Raw genomic sequence first — 20432 nt, 5'->3', positions numbered from 1 at the left:
AACCACCATGGAGTGGTTGCCACGTAGCATGCATATCTGCATCCATGGCCTCCAATGTAGGCCCTGTCCATTTAAAATGCTATCTGGTGTTGTGCTGTCCCAATAGAATGGTGCCACGTACATGGATTGTTCTAGCCCCTTATGACACCTCCGGACAATGTGATTGTCCGCTTCAGAAGAGGGCATTATGAGATCGTCGGTACTCTGGTGGTCTGGTTTGATAAAAAATAATGAGATCCTCCCCTGATCTTCTTTAGAGGATTCTAAGAATTATTACATCGTGTTCGTTCATCATATATTATACGATCAATTTTTATTAAATATTATTTATATTTAATTTTAAATAAAAATATTTAAAAAAATTTATGATCGTATAATATACAATAAACAGACACGACGTAAAAATGTTCAGAATTCTCACAAAGAGGATCCAAAGAGTATCCTCATTGGATAAAAAATATCTAAAAGTTGGAAATATTGAAGTGGCCATGGGCAAATGGCTTGGGTCCACGTGGCATAGTTTGCCAACGAATGACCTACTTGCTGGGGAGTTTTCTTGAGCCATTAGAACTTGTAGTGTGGTCCCTGTTGGAGCTCTCACATCTCACACGGAACCCATTCATGTGTGTTTGAGTTTTAACTAATTAGGAGAAAAACTTATGTACGACAGCAGGTCGTTTTGTATTGTCCGATTGGTCTAACAAATCAGAGTTTTCATGTGCTTCTGCCGTTTGACCCAACCTTACAATCGGAGTTTATCATGAGTTTAGAGAGTGAACTGATTTGCCCCAAATGTACAAGTTAATAGTTTGCTTGAGTGAATTAACGCTTTCTTTTTCTCTTGTGTGTGATTGGGAATGTTTGTCGTGACAAAAACTCTTCCTAACCCTCTATTGAATATTTTTTTGTTTCCCAATCGAGTAGAGCATGTTTGGGAGATGAAGTTTCCACCTTCTTATCCTATCCGCCTTAAGAATTGACAGAGTTTTTAAATATTTTCACGTCAGAACTTAACTACAACAGAACTCTACAAACATGATTAAAAAGTTTTTTGATGATTAGATTAAGCCATTTAGAAAATAACCCCCCTTGCATTGGAGTTTACACATTAGTCCAACATGGACGGCAGCATCTTTTATCTCACTCCTTGTAATTTATATGCCCTTTCATCATTTTCAAGTTGATTAAGCAGCTAGCCGGGGCTTAAGAGCAAATTTTGCGAAAGTGCGGTTAACGACTAAGCATCACGAAGAAAACAAATGATATAAAAACATGGTTGAAATCCATGCACTACAATTTCAGTAAAAAATTAAGAGATTGGAATCATCTCCATATCGATTTCCTCGAGATCCTCTAATCTTGAACGTTCAACACACAATTAACGGTCAAGGTTTATTGTGTGTTGAATACCCGCTCATATTGAAGCTTTGCACCTATTGCACCAGCACTAACAATCCTCTTCTCCTTCACCACAAACTTGAACTTTAATCGTTCATAATATGTTGAACTCTCAGGATTAGAGGATTCCGAAGAAAATTATCCAAAGAGAATCCCATAACTTAATTGGGGTCAAATCAAAATTACTGTTTCTTTCTCTTCCATCCAGCAAGTTAAAAATTTTCACATCTAAGCAAAGGTTCTATTTTTTTCACGTGAAGTGTAACAAACCAGTAGAACTCATATCTCTCAATCTCATTAAATTTTTCCATTTTTATATTTCTCATGGACCATGCATGATGCAATCTATATTCTATAAAATTAAATTAAATAAATCAGAGGACCATATCCGTAAATATTATATTCCCTCATTAGGGGTTTGTTTTACAATTTCAAGGACTCGATTTCTTGTGCAAAATCCCACGCTTGCATCAGCAAGATTTTTCTGCAACGGACGCAATCTTGAGGACAAATATGTATATAATAAGCTTAAAATATTAGAAAATAAAACTGTTATTTGTACTTTAAAAATTTTATTTAACTCTTTACAAGTATATTTTTCTTTTTAATTATATAAAATTTAATATACAAAATGAGATTTTTGAAATGTTAATAACAATTTTCTAAGAAAATTGTATGTACAAATGTTGAAATATATATATATATATTTTATATAATATTTTCATATTTTTAAATGAACAATATTGGTTATAAAATTAAAATTAACTCGTACATTAATGAATAATAAATTAACATCGATTTCGTTGCACGGTGAGATATTTAAATTTTAAATAACCTAAAGAAGGTGTCAACGTCCCCAATAAGCTATCGGGATCGGGGTTGTCCAAAAAGTCATTGCCATTGCCAATCACACACAAGTAATTGTCACGGAAGAAGAATCAAACCAGAAAATTTGACTTTTTCAAAATAAGAACCAAACCATATTTTTCATGTGTTCCTCTCTCTCACGCTGTTATTAAATTATATACTTGTCCTGGCCGTTAGGCCATCTTCAATCAAATGAGGGATAGATTACTCGTTTTAACTATTTTGTCCTTCAAAAAATTAATATGTTAATAAACAGTGCATAACCACATTTCTTATTATCTTCAACCGAGGGCCAAATATAGTCCTGTAACAAAAAACTATCTACAACTGAAGGCCAAAAGGCCATAGAAACAAACATAATTTATTATTTAAATTTAAAAACTACACCAACTTAAATTTAAAAACTACAAATTAAATTTAAAAACTACAACTTAAATTTATAAGAAAAAATGAGAATTTTAAAATATTTATAAAAAAAAATTGTAAAAAAAAAATCAAATATAACGGCAAATTTCTGACCTGGCCCAGGGCTGGCTGGCTGGGTAGGGCTAGCCAATTGGCCCTTTGGCCTTTTTTGTCAAATGGAGCCCACGAGCCATTTGATTTAGCCCTCATTTTGTAACGATTTTCGGGCTATTTTTAGCCCTCTGGTTCTCTTGACATTTTTGTTGGAGATGATCTTACTTCACAAACATGTAGCATTCAACACATTAATTTACTTTGAAAAAAAAAACACTCAAAAATATTAAACATTGATAATAATTTAATCTTCTTTGGAGTGCGTGTGATTTGTTGCGCATCAAATGAGTTTTTAGTGTGTTGAAAAAACAATTTGGTATAACAAGTGTAATTATATAATTAGTTAGTAATTTAAAACTCGGTAATAATTCAGATTTTAATGTAATCTTTCCCAGAAATTTGAAACAATCTGCTTAGATAATTCTCTGTGCACATCTGCCAAGATTGGTTTTTTGACTCTGTTTTAATTTGGCCTGCCTGCCATTCTTAGTGCAGAAGAATTCATTCAAAAGTTTTGTGTCGATATTGTTTTCCGACCGGAGACATGAATATCATATCAAAAACCGGAAACATAAACATAATTAGTGGCTAATTATTTGATTCATTTCTCCTTTTAACCATAATTACAACTGAGAACTAATTAGATAGCACAATGGAGCAGCACTGCAGCAGTCTACGCTCTGAAACATGACCGTCTCTCCCTCAATAAGGCCAGAAACAAAAGGGCTGCTGATCTTCCAAAGGGATGTACCCGAAATTACTAGAATTTGGAGGGGGTAAATTATCATAGCAGCAATCTTCAAGCTTTAACAAGTACGGCTGTGGTGGGGGCAAGAGGGTCTTTCCGAGATCATCATCTTCATCCTGCGAGAAATCGGACTGATCAGCTGGTTCAAACACATGAGAGGAATCCGCCGGCTCTAACAACGGTGAATGGTTTTCAGTGCAATGCGGGCTATCCGAGTCGAAAACATCGCTTTTCGCAGAACTTGCATCCTCTTGCTTGCACACCACCATTGCCCCCTTGGTCACAGTTTCAGAATCTTCATTCGGAATTGTACTCCGGGGCACCAAATCCGATGAATCGATTGCATTGTGTGAATCCGAATTTCCGCCGTCAGGCTTTCCTTTCTCTCTCGAAAGCAAAACGTCCTTGAGGGAATCAACCTGCTTACACACAAGAAAACTAAACCATTACTGTTTACTCAAAGTATGACACACATAGCTGAATTTAACGGCTGAATGTGCGATCAAGGATTGAGTTCATCATGCGAATTTGAGCGACTAAAAGGCACTGCCTATCGAATTTAGGAATTTATTAATACCTCATTCTTCAAACTTCCATTCTCCTTGAGGAGATTATCAACATCAACCTTGAGCTTATCATAGCTGGCTTTCAATGAATCATAATCCTTTTCCAACCGCTTGTTTTTATACCGCGCCCGGCGGTTTTGAAACCAAATTGCTACCTGGCGAGGCTGCAAGCCAAGTTCGTTAGCAAGTTGCACCTTCCTCTCAGGTTCAAGCTTGTTTTCTAACTCGAATTTCTTCTCCAGAAACTGAACTTGATTCGCCGTGAGCCGCCTTTTCTTTCCGGGTTGATGAAGGTAGCCACCGTAATAATCCTCATCCTCGTTTTCTTGTTTGGGTTGGAAGAAAGGCCTATCCAAGGAGTCCCCTTCACTTACATTTTCAAAATTAACCATTGAATTTGAACCTGCACAAAAAATGGAGCAACCAAATTATGAAAGTCCTCTAATTTTGTTTACGGACTGAAATTAGCAACTAGAGATATTCAACATATGTCAGCAAAAAGCTTTGATCTTTCAATCTTCACTTGCAAAAAGCTTCGAACTTTCCATCTAAACATGAAAAAAGCTTCAAGCTTTTCATCTGAACATGCAAAAAGCTTCAAGCTTTCGATCTATAGATCCAAAAGGCTTCAAACTTTCAATCTTAACGCGTTAATTCAGCAAGAACTGGCAACAATTAGCAGAAAAATGGAGAAACAATCGATCCTTTACCAACTCTTACATTAGTTCAAATTGGAAGTGTGAAAGTTTCAAGCTTTAACATTAATCCATCAAGTCAACCAAGAAAAACCCATTAGTCTAAATTTTCAGAAAAAGAAAAAAAAATTCAGAAAGGCAACAATCCCAACAAATAAAATAGCAAAAGTATAAATGCAAAGCAGATAAAAAAATTACCATGAAAAGAAGAGGAAGGAGTGGGAATCCAGAGAGACTCGAGAACGTCAGAAGAGCGAGGTCGCTTTTCGTTTTGGAAAATTACTTTCATGTCCGCAGAAGAACCGTAGAGTTTCCCACTCGTCATATATGTTAAACGTAATCAGTTCACAAAATTTAAATGCTGTGTGGGCAATTAATCGGATTATCAGGGGCTTAAAAGTGGTGGGTTTAATGTCAGAATCACTGTAATGTGGAAAGTATGAGAGAAAGAGGAGATCACGCCCATCACTCACGAGAAGCTGTGAAAGTTACTAAGAGCTTGGGATGAGTGAGAAAAATGGTGAAATCATGAGGTTTTTTCTTGCAGAGGAAGAAAGTGTTCTGCAACTGCAAGGTTTTGCTTTTTCTATGGCTGGGAACTTGTGAAAGCCAGAAGTTTTAAAACTTTGAGAGAGAGAGAGGGAGACAGAGGGCAGAGAGAGGGCAGAGAGGGAGAGAGAGAGAAAGGAGAGGAGAGGAGAGGAGAGGAGCAGAGATTCTTCTACTGGGGTAAGAGCTTGGTGGTGGGGTTATAAGGAGCTCTGGTGAAAACAGACAGGAGGCTTTCTTTTCTGTGACCGGATCCTCTCCGGAGCCAGACTCTCATCAAATAATCTGGATCTTTAAATTTCGATCCAACGATTACAAATAGAAATTTTCTAAAAATTACAATAATTGTAACCGTGATATCAAATTTCAATTACGCGGATTATTTGATCATTGTGCTCGATTCATTTGAATCTGGAAGGGATCTGGTTCCTTCTTTCCTGCAGGGAGACTGAGAGAGTAGACAGGTAGGTGGAATTACCGAATTGCCCCCCTTCTGGTTTCTCCTATCCAATTCCTTACTTGCAATTCTAGACAATAGAGTAAAATAATAGTGTTTTTTCCTTTCTATTTTTATGGAAGGAGGATCTTCGCCGGATCCTCTTTGTGAAGATCCGGAGATTTTTCAACAACATGCATTCATCATATATCGTGTGATCAGAAATCATTGTAAATTTTTTTATTTAAAATTGAATATAAACAGTACCTAACAATAACTGGCCGCATAATGTACAATGAACGGATGTGATTTGAAGATTCCTGGAATCCTTACAAAGAGGATCCGGTGAGAATCCTCACTCATTTTTATGAAACTAGCAACTGCATGTTTGAATATCGAGGCTTCTAACGAGGAACTTGTTATGGGCTAAGGATTAATTGGATAATCTAGAGAATTCAAATAAAAAAATAGTGATTAAATTTGTGACGATTTGATTTATCATTTGCTTTTTCTTTATATAAAAAAGGAAAAATTAGTGATGAATCACGGTTATTTTTTTCTTTCAAGTCCAAAAGATACTAGTTGAGAATTACACCTTATTCGTAATCACGATTAATCAGATTCACAACTTACAAAATATCAAGCAAATCCACAGATTTACCACTTGTTTAGTTAAGGTAAAAAGTTTTGGATATTTGAACTGTTTGTTTGAAGAAAAATGGCCAGATTAAGCTGCTTGTATTCTGCCTCTCAATGTGATCCTTTTTGGCTAGAAAAATATTACTCAACAGAGGGTCAACGTCTCCATTTCAATTTCAAAGCATCGTGAGGGTATGAACTTAAGTGTTAATGAATATATTCTTTTGTAACTATAAATTAAAGTCATGCTATTTTTATTTATATTTATTTTTTTATATTTATTTTTTAATTTTTGACTGTTAAGTCGAAAGAAATGAAGAAAATTAAAGACTAAAGGTTAATCATCTGTAAAACCTTCCACCTTCAAAAGGAGGGTATTTTGGTAAATGGATATGAGTACAGTATATAAGATTACAAGAAGGAAAGGGTCATTGAGACCTATGCTATGGCCCTAAGGGGCCCTACGGCTCTTTAATTTTAATTTTGTAGGGTACTGACGACTGACCTACCACGCTCCCGCTCTCAGTTTTCCTTCCGACTGCGTGGTTCCACCTGCGCAACCTCCCCAGCCGCCGCGGTGTCCTCAATACCAGCTCTTGCTTTAATTCTAAGAAAGTGTTATTGGCATTTCAAAAATTTTATTTTACACTTTTTACAAGTGTATCTTTCTTTTCTAATATAAAAAGTTTGAAATTTAGAATGAGATTTTTAAATTACTAATAATAATTCCCTAATTTTATCTTATTTTATATTCTTTTTACATGCTCACGAGTTACAACTTCAACTATTTTACTTTGAAAATTTGTGTGGTACAAAAGAATTTTATTAATATAAACAAAAAAATAATAATTTTTTAGTCTCGGTCAACTTAAAAGATTTTAAACCTAAAAGCATTTTAATTTGTTCAATAAAAAACACTTATAAACGGGGATGATATCACAAAAAACTTGTGATATTTTTAAAAGCAATTTCGAACGAAGCAAAGTATTTTCCTTTTTTCTTTTTATTGGTATAAAAATTGAAGTTGTATGTATGGGGCTACGAGTTTAACAAATCTTTAACTATATTAATAGTTTATTGGAGCTTACGACTTGAGAGTTCGGAAGGTTGCAGCAAAGCAAGTTGATGGGGTGGGTATAATATTCAACAGAGATGTTCTTCTTGATAAGCTTGCTGCTGCGATCGAGCAGTTGAGTGTCATGTCCAAAGTCAAGGCTGCCAGTGGATGCATGGACTTGCGAACGCCAAACGCTTGAATTTTGGTTCCACTACTCAGACTCAACTCTCAAAATGTCAAAGACTTTGCTTGGATTTCTGTCTATCTGATATATTTTATGCTACGATCAAGCCAGCTTTTCAACAGTTAATTTTTTTGTTGATATTTTAAAGGTTAAAAACTTCGGATTATAAAATAATTTGAAGTAGCCTAGGATTTCGTTGCTTAAGTTCAACTTTTCATCGACTTAGTTGACATATTGAGTCTGGCATGCATATCAAGCATTAGTACATTATACATATAACCGGCTTCCCTAATCAGATCATTGGAGGACCTTATCGTGTTATCCCATCAAGCATGGTTATGATCTCTATTTGCACTCAACTGTAGATTACTTAGAAAGTCAGATGCGTGATGATTTCATCTACAATAATTAAATCTAGTCCTCCAATTATTGTAAAACGACTACTAGAAAAACTACAATGGTGAAATGTTATAATGGAAAACACAAATTACATATCTGGATTTCTTTTTGCAGCACCTTTCCATAATTCCGAACGATCATCGTTTACAAGTCCAGATTCTTGATTTTGATTTTACCATATATGCATGACTGATTTGAGGACAAATTAAGTTGTGACCAAGGACCTGCAAATCAAGCCTGGTGATTAATCAACTGGGTTTGGTTAGAATAATGTTCTTAATTTGTACTGCTTTCTTTTTTGTTTGGAAATTGATTTCTACACATCGTATTTAGCATGTTACACACTCACGTTTAATAATGATTGTTGGTTCTGTTTGATTTATGAAAATCACTTCCCTTTTGTTTCCTTTGAGGCATCGTGAATTGCTTGTGACCATCTACTCTCGTGCACCCAGTTTCCGGTTTTCTTAGGAGACCATCAGTTCGAAATTTAAATCTCATAGATCACAATTAACTGATAGCAGAAAAAAGCATTGGCCATGAAGATAGAACATAAGAAGTAAATCGAATCTGTTATTGAGGACTGAGAGCGGAATGCATCCAACATCAAGCACATTGCTCTCTCTCTCTCTCTCTCTCTCTCTCTCTCTCTCTCTCTCTCTCTCTCTCTCTCTCTCTATATATATATATATATATATATATATATAGCTACTTTAACTTGTGAGGTTTCGGGTCGTACATTGTTCTCTTTGTGTCATCTGAAGGAAACACTCGTGCCCTGGTTACGAGTACATGCATGAGCCATAAGGAATATAGAAACTGTACTACTGCCCTAGCTACCTGTATTTTATTGGTTGCTAGCTAACCCTAGCTCGCCTTCAGTCTTTCCAAACTAGAGATGCAAAGCTTTCCAAACACACAAAACATATGGAGCACCCAGATGTCATCCTCAACAAAAGGTCTCATCATGTAAGATGTAACACTTCATGTTTTTGGTGCTGCATTGCATATAAAAGGTAAAATCTTCTTTCCCTGCCAACTGGTTCCAAGCCTGGTTAATAGGATTATAGGAGGAAAATTTACCTAGCAAAGAGAAAAGCTTTAGTACGTGCAGTTGGACGACGTGACTCATCCCCCGTGCGACACACAAAAGCCATAATCTTTATATGTTGTCGTAAGGTGGCAGTCTCACTGAATACTCTGTCACCTATTATAAATTGCGCCTAACTCACATTCTCCTATGACTTAATTGCATCTAACTCACCTTCTCCTATGGCGTAACAAGTGAGGAGTAAGGTAGACACGATCATAGTATATATTGTACTATTTAAGTGTCTCCATGTTAGTAGATGCAACTAACTTTTTCTATATTTATGACAATGTACTAAACTAACAAGAATTCTTCCAACCACTTGTTGGCTATCCTTTCTTTGTGGTTGTGCTCGGGAAGTTCATCGTGGTGAGATGCTGCAATTACTCAGGCGATGCTTGGCTGTGGACGAGGACATGGTCGGATCGAGAACGGCGGCGACTGGCGTAGAACTTTCCAGTGTTTGGGGTTTTTAATGCGTTTTGGGCTTTAACTACTGGTAGACCCTGTGTAGTTTGTTTTTTGGGCCTATGTTTTGCTTGTTTATGTGTGTTGTTGGGGCCTTGGGTTTTCTTATGTGTATGCTTTAATTTGTTTGAAATGTGAAGAAGCCTTTTTCCCAAAAAAAAGAAAAAAACTAATTAAAACTAATTATCGACAACATATCAATCAAATATCCACGAATTAGTGATAAATGAGTGAAATTTCCAATGTTATTTGCCTAATGACGTTGCATGAGAACAAAAGGGTGTTTTGATTTTATGTATTTTTGTTAGATGTTTGACACACAAATGCATCATAAGATTATTTGCATCAGAGCTCCCTAAGATTCATTGCAGAACACCCAACAATTTCCCTCGTAGACTCATACAGCACCCTCAGAGCGCTCAAGCAAATCCACTCCCAACCGCTCGTTAACGGTGTTCTCAACGACCCTCACCTTTCCGGCCACTTTGTCGCCGCCATTGCGCTCAGAAACCGCACCAATTTGTATTAATTCAATCAAGTCCTCGACCAATGCCAGAACTCAACACTCTTCGCCTTCAACTCCATGATTAGAGCCTACTCCAAAGGCTCCACGCCATCCAAAAGTTTTGACTTTTACAGCAGAATTCTCCGATCAAGTTACAATCTTTCACCCTATAACTACACCTTCAACTTCTTGGTTCGCACGTGCGCACAGCTTTTGGCACGTGAGATCAGTCCCACCGGCCATAGCGGCTTGATAAAACCGGGTTTGAGAACGACCCGCGTGTTCAAAGCGGGTTAAGTTTCATGTATGCTGAATTGGGTTTGTTAGGTTCGTGCCACAGAGTGTTTGAGAAAACTTTTGGGCCTGATTTGGTATGGCAGAATGATGTTGGTTTTGCACGGGAGGTGTTTGATGAAATGCCTCAGAGGGACCCCATTGCTTGGAATGCGATGATTGCAGGTTATGCGCAATGTGGGAAGTCTAGAGAAGCCTTGAATTTGTTCCATTTGATGCAAATGGAGGGTGTGAGGGTGAATGAGGTGTATATGGTTTCGGTCTTATCAGCATGTTCCCACATGGGGGCATTGGATCAAGGTAGATGTGCTCATGCATATATAGAGAGGAACAAGGTGCGGATGACAGTGACGTTGGGGACTGCACTCATCGACATGTATGTGAAATGCGGGAACATGAACAAGGCCTTGGAGGTGTTTTGGGATGAAAGAAAAGAATGTGTATACGTGGAGTAGTGCATTGGGAATGGACTTGGTGAGAAGCGTCTTGAGCTTTGCTCCCTTATGAACAAAGAAGGGGTCCATCCAAATGAAGCTACGTTCGTTTCGGTTCTAAAGGGCTGCACTGCGGTTGGACTAGTTGAGGAAGGCCGTCATTTCGATTCAATGAGGAAATCATGTGGGATTGAACCTCAGCTAGAGCACTGCGGATGCGTGTTAGATTTATATGGCCATGCCGGGCGTTTAGATGAAGCCTTGAACTTCATAAACAACATGCCAATGAAGCCTCATGCGGGTGCATTGGGGGGCTTTGCTTAACGCTAGTAGGATTTACAAGAATATGGAAATAGCTGAGCTTGCGTCAAGAAAGATAGTAGAACCAGAGGCCAAGAATCATGGTGCTTATGTGCTTTTGTCCAACATATATGCCGATTCCAAGCTTTGGGACGGAGTTAGTAACGTGCGGCTGACTATGAAGGCAAAAGGTGTGAGGAAGCTTCCCGGTTGCAGTGTCCTAGAGGTTGATGGTCGTAGGAGACAAGTCTCATTCTCAATATAATGAAATTGAGACAATGTTGGGAGAAATCTCCCGTGACTGAAGTTGGCGGGTTATGTGGCTAATGCAAATCCTGTGCTATTCGACATGGAAGAAGAAGGGAAAGAGGATTCGTTGTGTAAACATAGCGAGAAGGTTGCGATTGCTTTCGGATTGATCACTTTGAAAGAAGGCGTGCCGATTAGGATTGTGAAGAACCTCAGGGTCTGTTGGGATTGCCATGATGTAACCAAAATGATATCTAACCTTTTTAGCAGAGAGATTATTGTGAGAGATTGGAATAGGTTTCACCATTTTAAAGATGGTGAGTGTTCTTGCAAGGGTTACCGGTGATGCAAAATATTCATTAGGACTTTTGTCCCTTAAGTTTGACTGGAAAAAGGTGATGCAAAATAAAGCTGATTATTCACTCTTCGTTCTTTGAGGTCATTTGCAATTTTTCTTTGTTGTATACTTTCTCAAAAGTCAAAAGCGATCAAGAAAAACACTGTTTGCTCTGTATAGAGCTTTCATCTCCTTCTGACATTGTTTTTGGACCCAAAATCTAATCACTAATGGGCTATAAGAGTCCATTATGCTACAGTCCAGCCAAGCCACCAACATAGTTCGGACTTCAGAGTTGTCCCTTGTACACCCAAATTTTGTCTGACACCCATTAATTTTATTTAAAAAAAAAAACTCTTATACTTATATATACCATAAAAGGTTTAATGATTTCTTAAGAAAAACAATTATTTTCTTTGGACACTTATACGTCATCTGTAAGATTCATCCGAATTTCTAAATCTTCTGTTTTTGAGGTGCCACTTTGATCACCTTCATCATCCTTACCACTGCTAGAATCAAAGGGGCCTTTCTCACCGCCATTATTAGTAGTATTTTGAAAAAAAATGTGTTTGTTTACAAATCTGATTCTCGAGAGTGACTCGTTCCAGATTGTTGCTGCTTTGAAGGAGTCCTCCATCTCCATTAATTTGTCCACCGTTAGGCCTATTGTGAAAGATGTTATATCAATGATGGCTATGATTACTAGAGTTCATCCTTTCCATGTGCGCTGCCAAGCTAACACCATTGCCCATCAACTAGCTCAATATGCCCTTCACAGTGGTTGCTTTTGTTGTTGGTTTAAGGATCCCCCGGACCTCATCTATGATCTGTTAATTGAATATTGATGTCATTAGGTTGCTGCATCTGTCTGCTACTCCTTTGATTTATACGTTCTGCTTTAATCTTCTAATGAAAGCTATCATTTCTTCTTAAAAACATTCACCGAAATGGTCCTTCTACTGTGACCAACTTAAGAAAAGAGACGTTTCCAAGAAAAAAATCTACACGTCTTAGTAAAATTAGGCATGGTTTCCTTTTTGATATATATGAAATTAACAAGCTTTCGGGCTAAAGTCGTTTGGTTGGTCCCTTTTTTTGCTATGTGAAAAGTAAAAACATTTAGGAAAGATAGAGAAAATTTGTTGTGGCAAAACTACCACTACACATTACCACTAGCCAATTAAGATCCATTTAGCTGATGAACAAGACCAATATTAATTGTAATTAAATATGCAATCATGGATCTTGCATAGTTCGTACTCAAAACACAATTGAGAAAGAATCTTCAAATCTCTGTGTATGATTCATGATGCAACATTAAGCTTGTCTTGAAGTTCACTGGTGAAGTTCTTGTCCTCCTTGCGCTACATACTACTTTTCATCATAATATTTATCTGCATGTGTGAGGTTATCTTTTTCATAATTTGTTAGTCCTCTTTTTTTTTTCTTCAGATTGAACGTGACACTTTGTGATTATGACCGACAATGAGGAGCTAATCTCGTTTAACCACTAATGCAACATTAATAATCAAGTTCAATGATGCATGGATGTCCATGCACCAATTTTAGGTCAACTTAAGACTTTTCCATACCTAAATCCAATTTCAATTACAATTCTTTTGCTTTAATAGTTGAATTTGAATTAGTTTCTAATGCTTACATATTAATCTGTTACTTTCAGGCCCTAACCTTCGTTATTGTAGGTAGGCAAGAAGGAATATCCACGTAAACAAATTATATATTAATCATAATAATTCTCTAAGATAATTGTTATGATCATGTTTGTTGCGATCGAGTTTCATTTTAGATTCCTGTGTTTGGAGCACGCGGACAAGAGATCTGAACCACTTAATTCAATCATATGCCCTTATTAACCCATTCCACTAGTCCATTTCACAAAATTCAAAAACTTAAAATAGTTCAAATTTCTTTCTCTCTCTCTTGAACAGTCTCTCTCTTAGTTCGCATACTGCGGAAATAGAAATTCTATGTGAATCTCAATCCATCTATGTTGTGGGTATTATATTTCTTGAGAGACAAAGCACCAAATTCAAACCATATAAAATGTTGTATAATTAATTAATTCCCGGATCATATTCAAATGTGTCACCATTAAGTTCTTTAATCTTTGTTTAAGCTTGGTATCCACATCAATTAAATTGCAGACAAAACAATTTCGAAGCCCTGTTTGTGCCCCAAAATAACAGCTACTTTACTTGACTATGCTCACAAATATTTTAACCCTTGCAAGCTTCTAGTATATTCAAGGTTTTGATTAGAAAAATAATTACTAGTATAATTACAAAGAGTACATGTACATGTGAAAGGAAGGTTGTATTCGATGTGCCGTATCTTCCTAAAATATTATTGTTATGGTTGTGAACGAGTGGGTTGACGTCTCTCATACTATATGGATTAGTGTAATATTGTCTCCAGCTTGGGACCCACCTCCTGAAGAAACAGTTAAACTTCATGTGAATGGCTCTCGGCTCAAGTGTTGGGGAAACTTTTAGTTGTGACGGGAAAACAAATGATACACTACATGTTTTAATAGTAGTGGTGAGAAATTTTATTTTTTAAATTATTAACCTTTTAGCACACATTTCCCACAATTTGTATAATGACAAATGATGTACCATCTCATGTACCGATCACATTAAAAAATCTCTGCAAGTATCGGGGGAGTATTACAAGATAACGGTGGTGATTGGCTTGGTAGGTTTTCAGTCAACTTGGCCAAGGTAGATGGTTGATGTTGAAACTCGGGACCAAAATTAATGATTATTTAATGTGGTATCTATCATAACAATCCACCACTTATATAATTGACCCAAAATATATCTGTGTTAAAGTGTTCCACTCTTTAGTACTACAGTTTTGATCCATGAGATGACAAACAAAAATTAGAAGACTTTTAGTTTATTGGATTGATGTTTCCAATTAAATTTGATTTTAAATCTTTTGAGATGTCACATAAGACCGCGCCAGATCTATCTATGTGACATATTTTTCTTGAAAAAGCAATTGTTTTTTGCCACTAGTTTACTAGTGTCCAAGCAAGTTGCAAGGTATCTGCTTTCTTCTTTGCCAAGGAAAATACACCACCCAAAGTCCTTTCTTCAAACTGAAGCATCATTTGTTATCTATAAATTAAAGCAAATCGTGACTGCAAACAATTAATTTTCAAATTCTGGGACAAAAATTCTAAAGCGTACGCCGCCCCTACTTTCAAGGAAGAATGGAAGATGTTCTTAGATTAAGAAATTAATGTTTTTGTTTGTTTTCTTTATGGTTTGGAATAAAGTCAAGTTCTAGTTTCACATACTCGTAAGTCTTGTATTAGTTCGGATCATCATTAGGAAATATATAAATGATAACACCAGTCGTTCATGCATATCATAAGATCATAATTGTGTGTATGCATATAATAAGGCGATACGTCTATCATTAGCAATCTAACATGAAGTTTATATGCATATAGTTCTTTATGGCAGTTGTGAAAATCAATTTTACCTATGTACCATGATACGGATTTGATCCCCATGTATCATCCTCCTTTATCGAACTAACTGTTTAACCGTTAACGCTCTCGCTCAACTAAACCTAGAAAACAGAAGCAAAGCACCAAAAGTGCATGTTCTGGCTAGTTTAGGCATCTTTCTTTACCAGGGTTTCTAGCTGACCTAATTTTGTGAAAAAGTGAAAACTTGAGATGTAACTTCTGATCATCGTATTTTGCAGTTGAAGGAACAAAATAAAGATAGAGCTACTGGATGGATGGAGGGTGTGTATAATAAAACGGATAACAAATGCTGCAACAAGACATATTCTAAGATTAATTCCTGTCACGAAGATGCCAATTTTTTGGGCTCTGGGGGGAATAAGAATCTCTGATATATAGCGGAAGGCTAGCTATAAGTGATTCGGGCGGCCAGGTATGTTTCACTTATATTTTCAAGGGAATTTGGGTTTGATTTCGACCGCATATAGGGAGAACATATGATAGATTCTATCAACCTTTGGTTATATATCTTCCATGTATATTTCAACAGCGTCTGTATTCTTCTACATTTTGTTTTTCTGTTTATACATATATACAATTAAGAATATTTTCTGGCCTCTTCTTCGGCATCTTTTAAAATTGCTATTATCTGGTATAGCTGGATTAATTGCTCTAAATTTATACTGAAGGAAAAATTGCCAAAATTTTCGTATCCTTGTAAACCTTCAAACCCTACCTTAGTTTCGTCTTTAACCATCCAAAAGACATATATAATTTGGAAAAAAGTAGCTAGCTTGAAACTAATCATGGGTTTGAGGGGAAGTGTGTTATCAATCGATGCTTCCCTTGTTTGCACTCAATTCATTATTCTTATAACAATTGATGATTTTTATTTTTTATTTTTTTGGGTTGAAATCAGTTGATGATTCCTTTATTAATTTGTTCAATTGAAAGACTAACAAAAAAGTGGAGTATAACTGTATAGTGGAGAAAATGTAGTAGTGTGAAAATCATTTAACAATAAAATCACGTGATAGCTAGAGTTTATATACCTTTTTTTATTTAGATTTTACTTCATATACTTCAATATTATAACACCAACCTAAACAGTGGCGGATCCAGAAAATAATATTAGGGGGGTCAATAATAGCGCGGGCAGCTTGCAAATTTTTTATACTAGAAATAGTATGCATATTGTCATTTCATCGAGTCTTCGTAGGCCTGAAGTCATTTGAAAATGTATACTACAGACATGTTAATGTATGCAAGGGACAGCACCCAAGGTATTCACGAACATTCATCGGGTTTTGGTAGGCCTGAAGTCGGTTGGAGGGTAAGTATGAAGTCAACTCTAATCTTCAAAAGGGCAACACTCAAGGTATCCATGGACATTCACAGAAGTTCGGAGGGTCAACACCTAAGGTATCTATGGACATTCATCAAAATTCGGGGGGTCAGCTGACCCCTCATGCCCCTTAATGGATCCGCCAGTGAACCTAAACCATTAGCGAGATCGGAATTTGTAGTAAAAATAGATAAGTAGCGTATGGAAATATAAGAATTTTTCCTCTTCATATTTGGGGATCATACATTCTCAAGTGCAACAAATGAGTTCAACTGTATCATTTAGAGTAAATTGTAGTAATGGTCCCTCAACTTCAATCAAATTGGAGCAATGGTCTCTCAACTAAAAATTCATTACCATTGGTCCCTCAACTCATCAAAATGTGTAGCTATGATCATTTCATCAAGTTCATCATAATTTTGTCAAAATGAGTTATGTTGGAAGGATCATTCCTACAATTGGGGTCCCTCAACTCATCACAACGTGTAGCTATGATCATTTTCATCAACTTCGTCAGAATTTTGTTAAAATGAGTTATGTTGGAAGGACCATTGCTACAATTGGGTTAAGAGTTGAGAGATTATTGCTCCAATTGGGTTAAAGTTAAGGGACCATTTCTCTAGTTGAATTAAAGTTGAAAGACCAATAGCAATAGATTTTTAGTTGATGGATCATAGTTGCACGTTTTGATGAGTTGATGGACTAATGGTAATGAATTTTTAGTCGATGAATCATTGCTCCAATAGTTAAAGTTAAAGGGACCATTGCTACAATTTACTCTTCTTTAATGGTGGACCCACGAATTATTAGTTATTGGGATTGCATGTATGCATGCGACTGTCAACTATTGATGTGTTAATAAACTCGATATAATTAACAGTTGACCGCTATTCATGTTTTATCATAACGATTATCTGACCGTAAATTGTATTTCTCACTATAATTAACAATTGATTGTCATCCATGCTCTTGTAACGATTCTCGGACTGTAGTTGCATTTCTCATTATATACCAGCCATTGTGGGGACCAAAACGAAGAATGCCCTTGGCCTCAGGGCTTAGACTAATGGGGCAAAATGACCATGAACAATGGATGCGCCGGACTCTTGGGGGTTCGGGAATTCACAGTTCACACGTGGGTCGTCTCCAAAGTCAGCTCAAAAAAGAATTCAACCATATGCATGCGGTCAAAAACCCTAGCATGCACCCCGGATCACTGGATCATGCACACACTGGATAACAACACCAAGATATTGCTCTGAGTGATTAATGATAGTGAAGAGAACAATACTGGTTCTGCGTACGATGAAATTGTTTGTGTGGTGATCTGTGCTTAGCATGGAGATAAGGATGTACGTAGACTTTTCGATAGGGTACGACAAAAATTAAGGGTAGACTTTTTCATCTGTCTCGCTGTCTTATGTATTTATATAGACGTTTTTTTATAAATAAAACTAATAAAAATAACTTAAAAACTTTGAGTTTTAACGATAATGACAAAATAAAGGGTAAAATAAATAGTACCAGTTTAACTTTTTAATGTAAAAATATAATTTTTTATTAAAATAAACAGTACCGTAAATTTTTCTTTAAAACTCTTTTTTTTATATCTAATTTCTACGTACCTAACAAAAAATATATAAATATTTTTGGAACGTTTATTTATGGCTTGCTGTCTAACTCCATTCCCTAACCCAGAGTTTTTGCCTACATGTATGATGTGATGTATGTATTCAAAGCAATGGCGTGAATTGAACACGCATATGATGTCATTGTGAACTAAAGACAGGTCCATTATTCAAAGCAATGGCGTGAATTGAACACACATTGTGACGGGGAAAAAGGACAAAAACAAAAATGAAAATTTTGTTGACCATTCAGACACACTTACTCATAGAACATCTTGAAGACCAAAATGATTGGGTGTGAATGAATTGTTTTTTTTTTTTTAAATCTTGATGGTACAAGGAAAATTTTATTGATAACGAAAAAAAAAGTTACACATAGTCAGAGAAAACATAAATCTTACCTCTCATAAAATAGAGATAACAAAAACAATACACGAAAAAGAAGGGCACAAGGACATAAACCTTACCATATAGAAATGAAAACAAGAAAGATATAAATAAAAGAGGGAGGGACATGAAACCTAATCCCTCTAAAACCAAACCCAAAGGTCTAAACCTTCAAAACAAGTTGAGCAACACCACAAAGTCAGGGAAAAAAACAAGAAAGTGAGACAAACTTAGACACCAAAATGCACATTAATTTGAGAAGTGGTAGCCAGACAAGCCAACAGAGTTCGGAAACAATGCAGCATGAGCAGTCGGTGAAGAAAAATCATGCCAAGTTAAAGTTGGAGAAGACAAGCCCATGTTAGCAAAACTGTCTGCAAAAAAAAATCCTTCCCGATATATGTGAAATGCGTAGAAATTTTGCAAATGCAATCCAAACAAATAGATCATTGCATACGAAGAGACCAAGGATGATCAAAATTAGACAATTGAAAAGCAGAACACTTTCCAACCAAACATAATGTCAACACAGCTAATATGAAAACTTTACCCCAATAATAATTGTTAATAATTGTGCACAAAAAAAAAATTGCAATAACCAATCTATTGGCAGAAACCACAAAGAAAATGACCGTGAAAATTCCTGAAAACTCATCCACAAGCAGCATGATCAGAATTTTCTTTAAACAAACCATCAGTATTAAGTTTAATCCAAGGAAACCAATGAGGAGACCAAATGACTGGAAGAATAGTAGACGCCTTGTGAGAGATAGGTCGGATCCCCAACAAATAATGATTCAAGTGTCAAAACCCTGAGAGTAACCAAGAATAAACTTTTCACCGTGAACAATCGCATAATTGATAATAATCGCAAATATTGTATGGACTTGGAGAATATTTAATAAGTAGCTGCCCATATTGTAATATAAGTAGACATAATTTTCGCATATGATATAAAAAAAAAGGTGAATTTTACACTTTTTAACTTCTTATATACTATTTTTATTTCTTGCCGATGAATTAAATATGTTAAAAAAAAAACAGATATGATTAAATAAAGATGTGTAAGAAATTAAAAAAATAGGAATTTTGTCATTATCTAAAAAGAATGGGTTGACAAACTCAACTACCCATATGATGTCGTGCTTGAGAAATGATGTATTTTAACACAATTCTTAGCATATCGGGAAAGACTGACAAGAATTTAGCTGAGCAGTGACAAACAACTTGACACACAACATTACGTAAACGCCAGGTGTTACATGTCAATGAACAGTTAACGAACAAGATGTTACATGTATGATCTGGTGTTGATAATAAGCTTCCACGTTGCACTATAGAGTTCTTACCGATTTTAGATATTATTACTTTATTTCTTATCAGACAAACCTTAATCATGTGTTAATCATATGTTGTAAATTGCGATGCGGCCACAATTGCAGTCAAAGATGGATATATATAGTAGATTACTTGTGAATAAAGTAATGCGGATATCATTTTCCACATCGTCTTCCTTCGTTTTCCATATAAAAATTTAACAATTTATTTATAATACGATAAAAAAAGTATTTGATTCCAAAAATACTTTTGAGCATTTTCCGTTCAACTTGAAATATGATATGTTGTCACGTTCAAAGCATTTTCAAGAAAATATGATCTCGTAATCTGTCTCGTGACGTTAATTTAATTATTAAGCCACATGCATAATCCTAAAAAATAGTTTTCATCATTTTCCTTTCAACTTAAAATGTGATATATTGTCACATTCAAAGATTTTCAATAAAATCTCGTTTTGTAGTCTGTATCGTGATATTAATTTAATTGTTGACTATC

The 20432-nt window shown here is 35.9% G+C and overlaps 1 protein-coding gene, 1 long non-coding RNA gene and 1 pseudogene across 3 annotated transcripts; 2 read left to right on the top strand and 1 right to left on the bottom strand.

The window, feature by feature from the left end:
- Positions 1-3365: 3365 nt before the first annotated feature.
- Positions 3366-5833, bottom strand: LOC103402936 (homeobox-leucine zipper protein HAT5-like). The gene is made up of 3 exons (XM_008341721.4): positions 4992-5833; positions 4110-4501; positions 3366-3951 (listed from the first exon to the last, which is right to left on the bottom strand). Exons 1-3 carry the CDS (start codon positions 5116-5118, stop codon positions 3487-3489), a joined length of 984 nt encoding a protein of 327 aa, XP_008339943.3. The 5' UTR covers positions 5119-5833; the 3' UTR covers positions 3366-3486.
- Positions 5834-9541: 3708 nt separating this feature from the next.
- Positions 9542-11824, top strand: LOC103403293 (putative pentatricopeptide repeat-containing protein At5g40405; annotated as a pseudogene).
- A 3109-nt stretch (positions 11825-14933) lies between these two features.
- LOC139192894 (uncharacterized) lies at positions 14934-16908 on the top strand. Of its 2 annotated transcripts, none has more exons than XR_011577439.1 (3): positions 14934-15064; positions 15479-15672; positions 16554-16908. It is a non-coding gene; the product is annotated as an uncharacterized lncRNA (long non-coding RNA). The 2 variants fall into 2 exon arrangements; XR_011577438.1 differs by having other exon boundaries at positions 16490-16908.
- The last annotated feature ends 3524 nt before the right edge of the window (positions 16909-20432 follow it).

The sequence above is a fragment of the Malus domestica genome, chromosome 16 (assembly GCF_042453785.1).
Source record: "Malus domestica chromosome 16, GDT2T_hap1".
Lineage (NCBI taxonomy): Eukaryota > Viridiplantae > Streptophyta > Magnoliopsida > Rosales > Rosaceae > Malus > Malus domestica.
The sequence above is the reverse complement of the archived record's forward strand: the minus strand, read 5'-3'. Positions and strand labels throughout refer to the sequence as shown.

What these genes read in the sequence shown, in the direction of transcription:
- LOC103402936 (XM_008341721.4), bottom strand. Translation starts at nt 5,118, where the DNA reads ATGACGAGTGGGAAACTCTACGGTTCTTCTGCGGACATGAAAGTAATT. An exon ending in TCCTTCCTCTTCTTTTCATG is followed by an intron (nt 4,502 to 4,991) that starts GTAATTTTTTTA and finishes TTTTTTGTGCAG; the next exon opens with GTTCAAATTCAATGGTTAAT. An exon ending in ATGGAAGTTTGAAGAATGAG is followed by an intron (nt 3,952 to 4,109) that starts GTATTAATAAAT and finishes GTGTGTAAGCAG; the next exon opens with GTTGATTCCCTCAAGGACGT.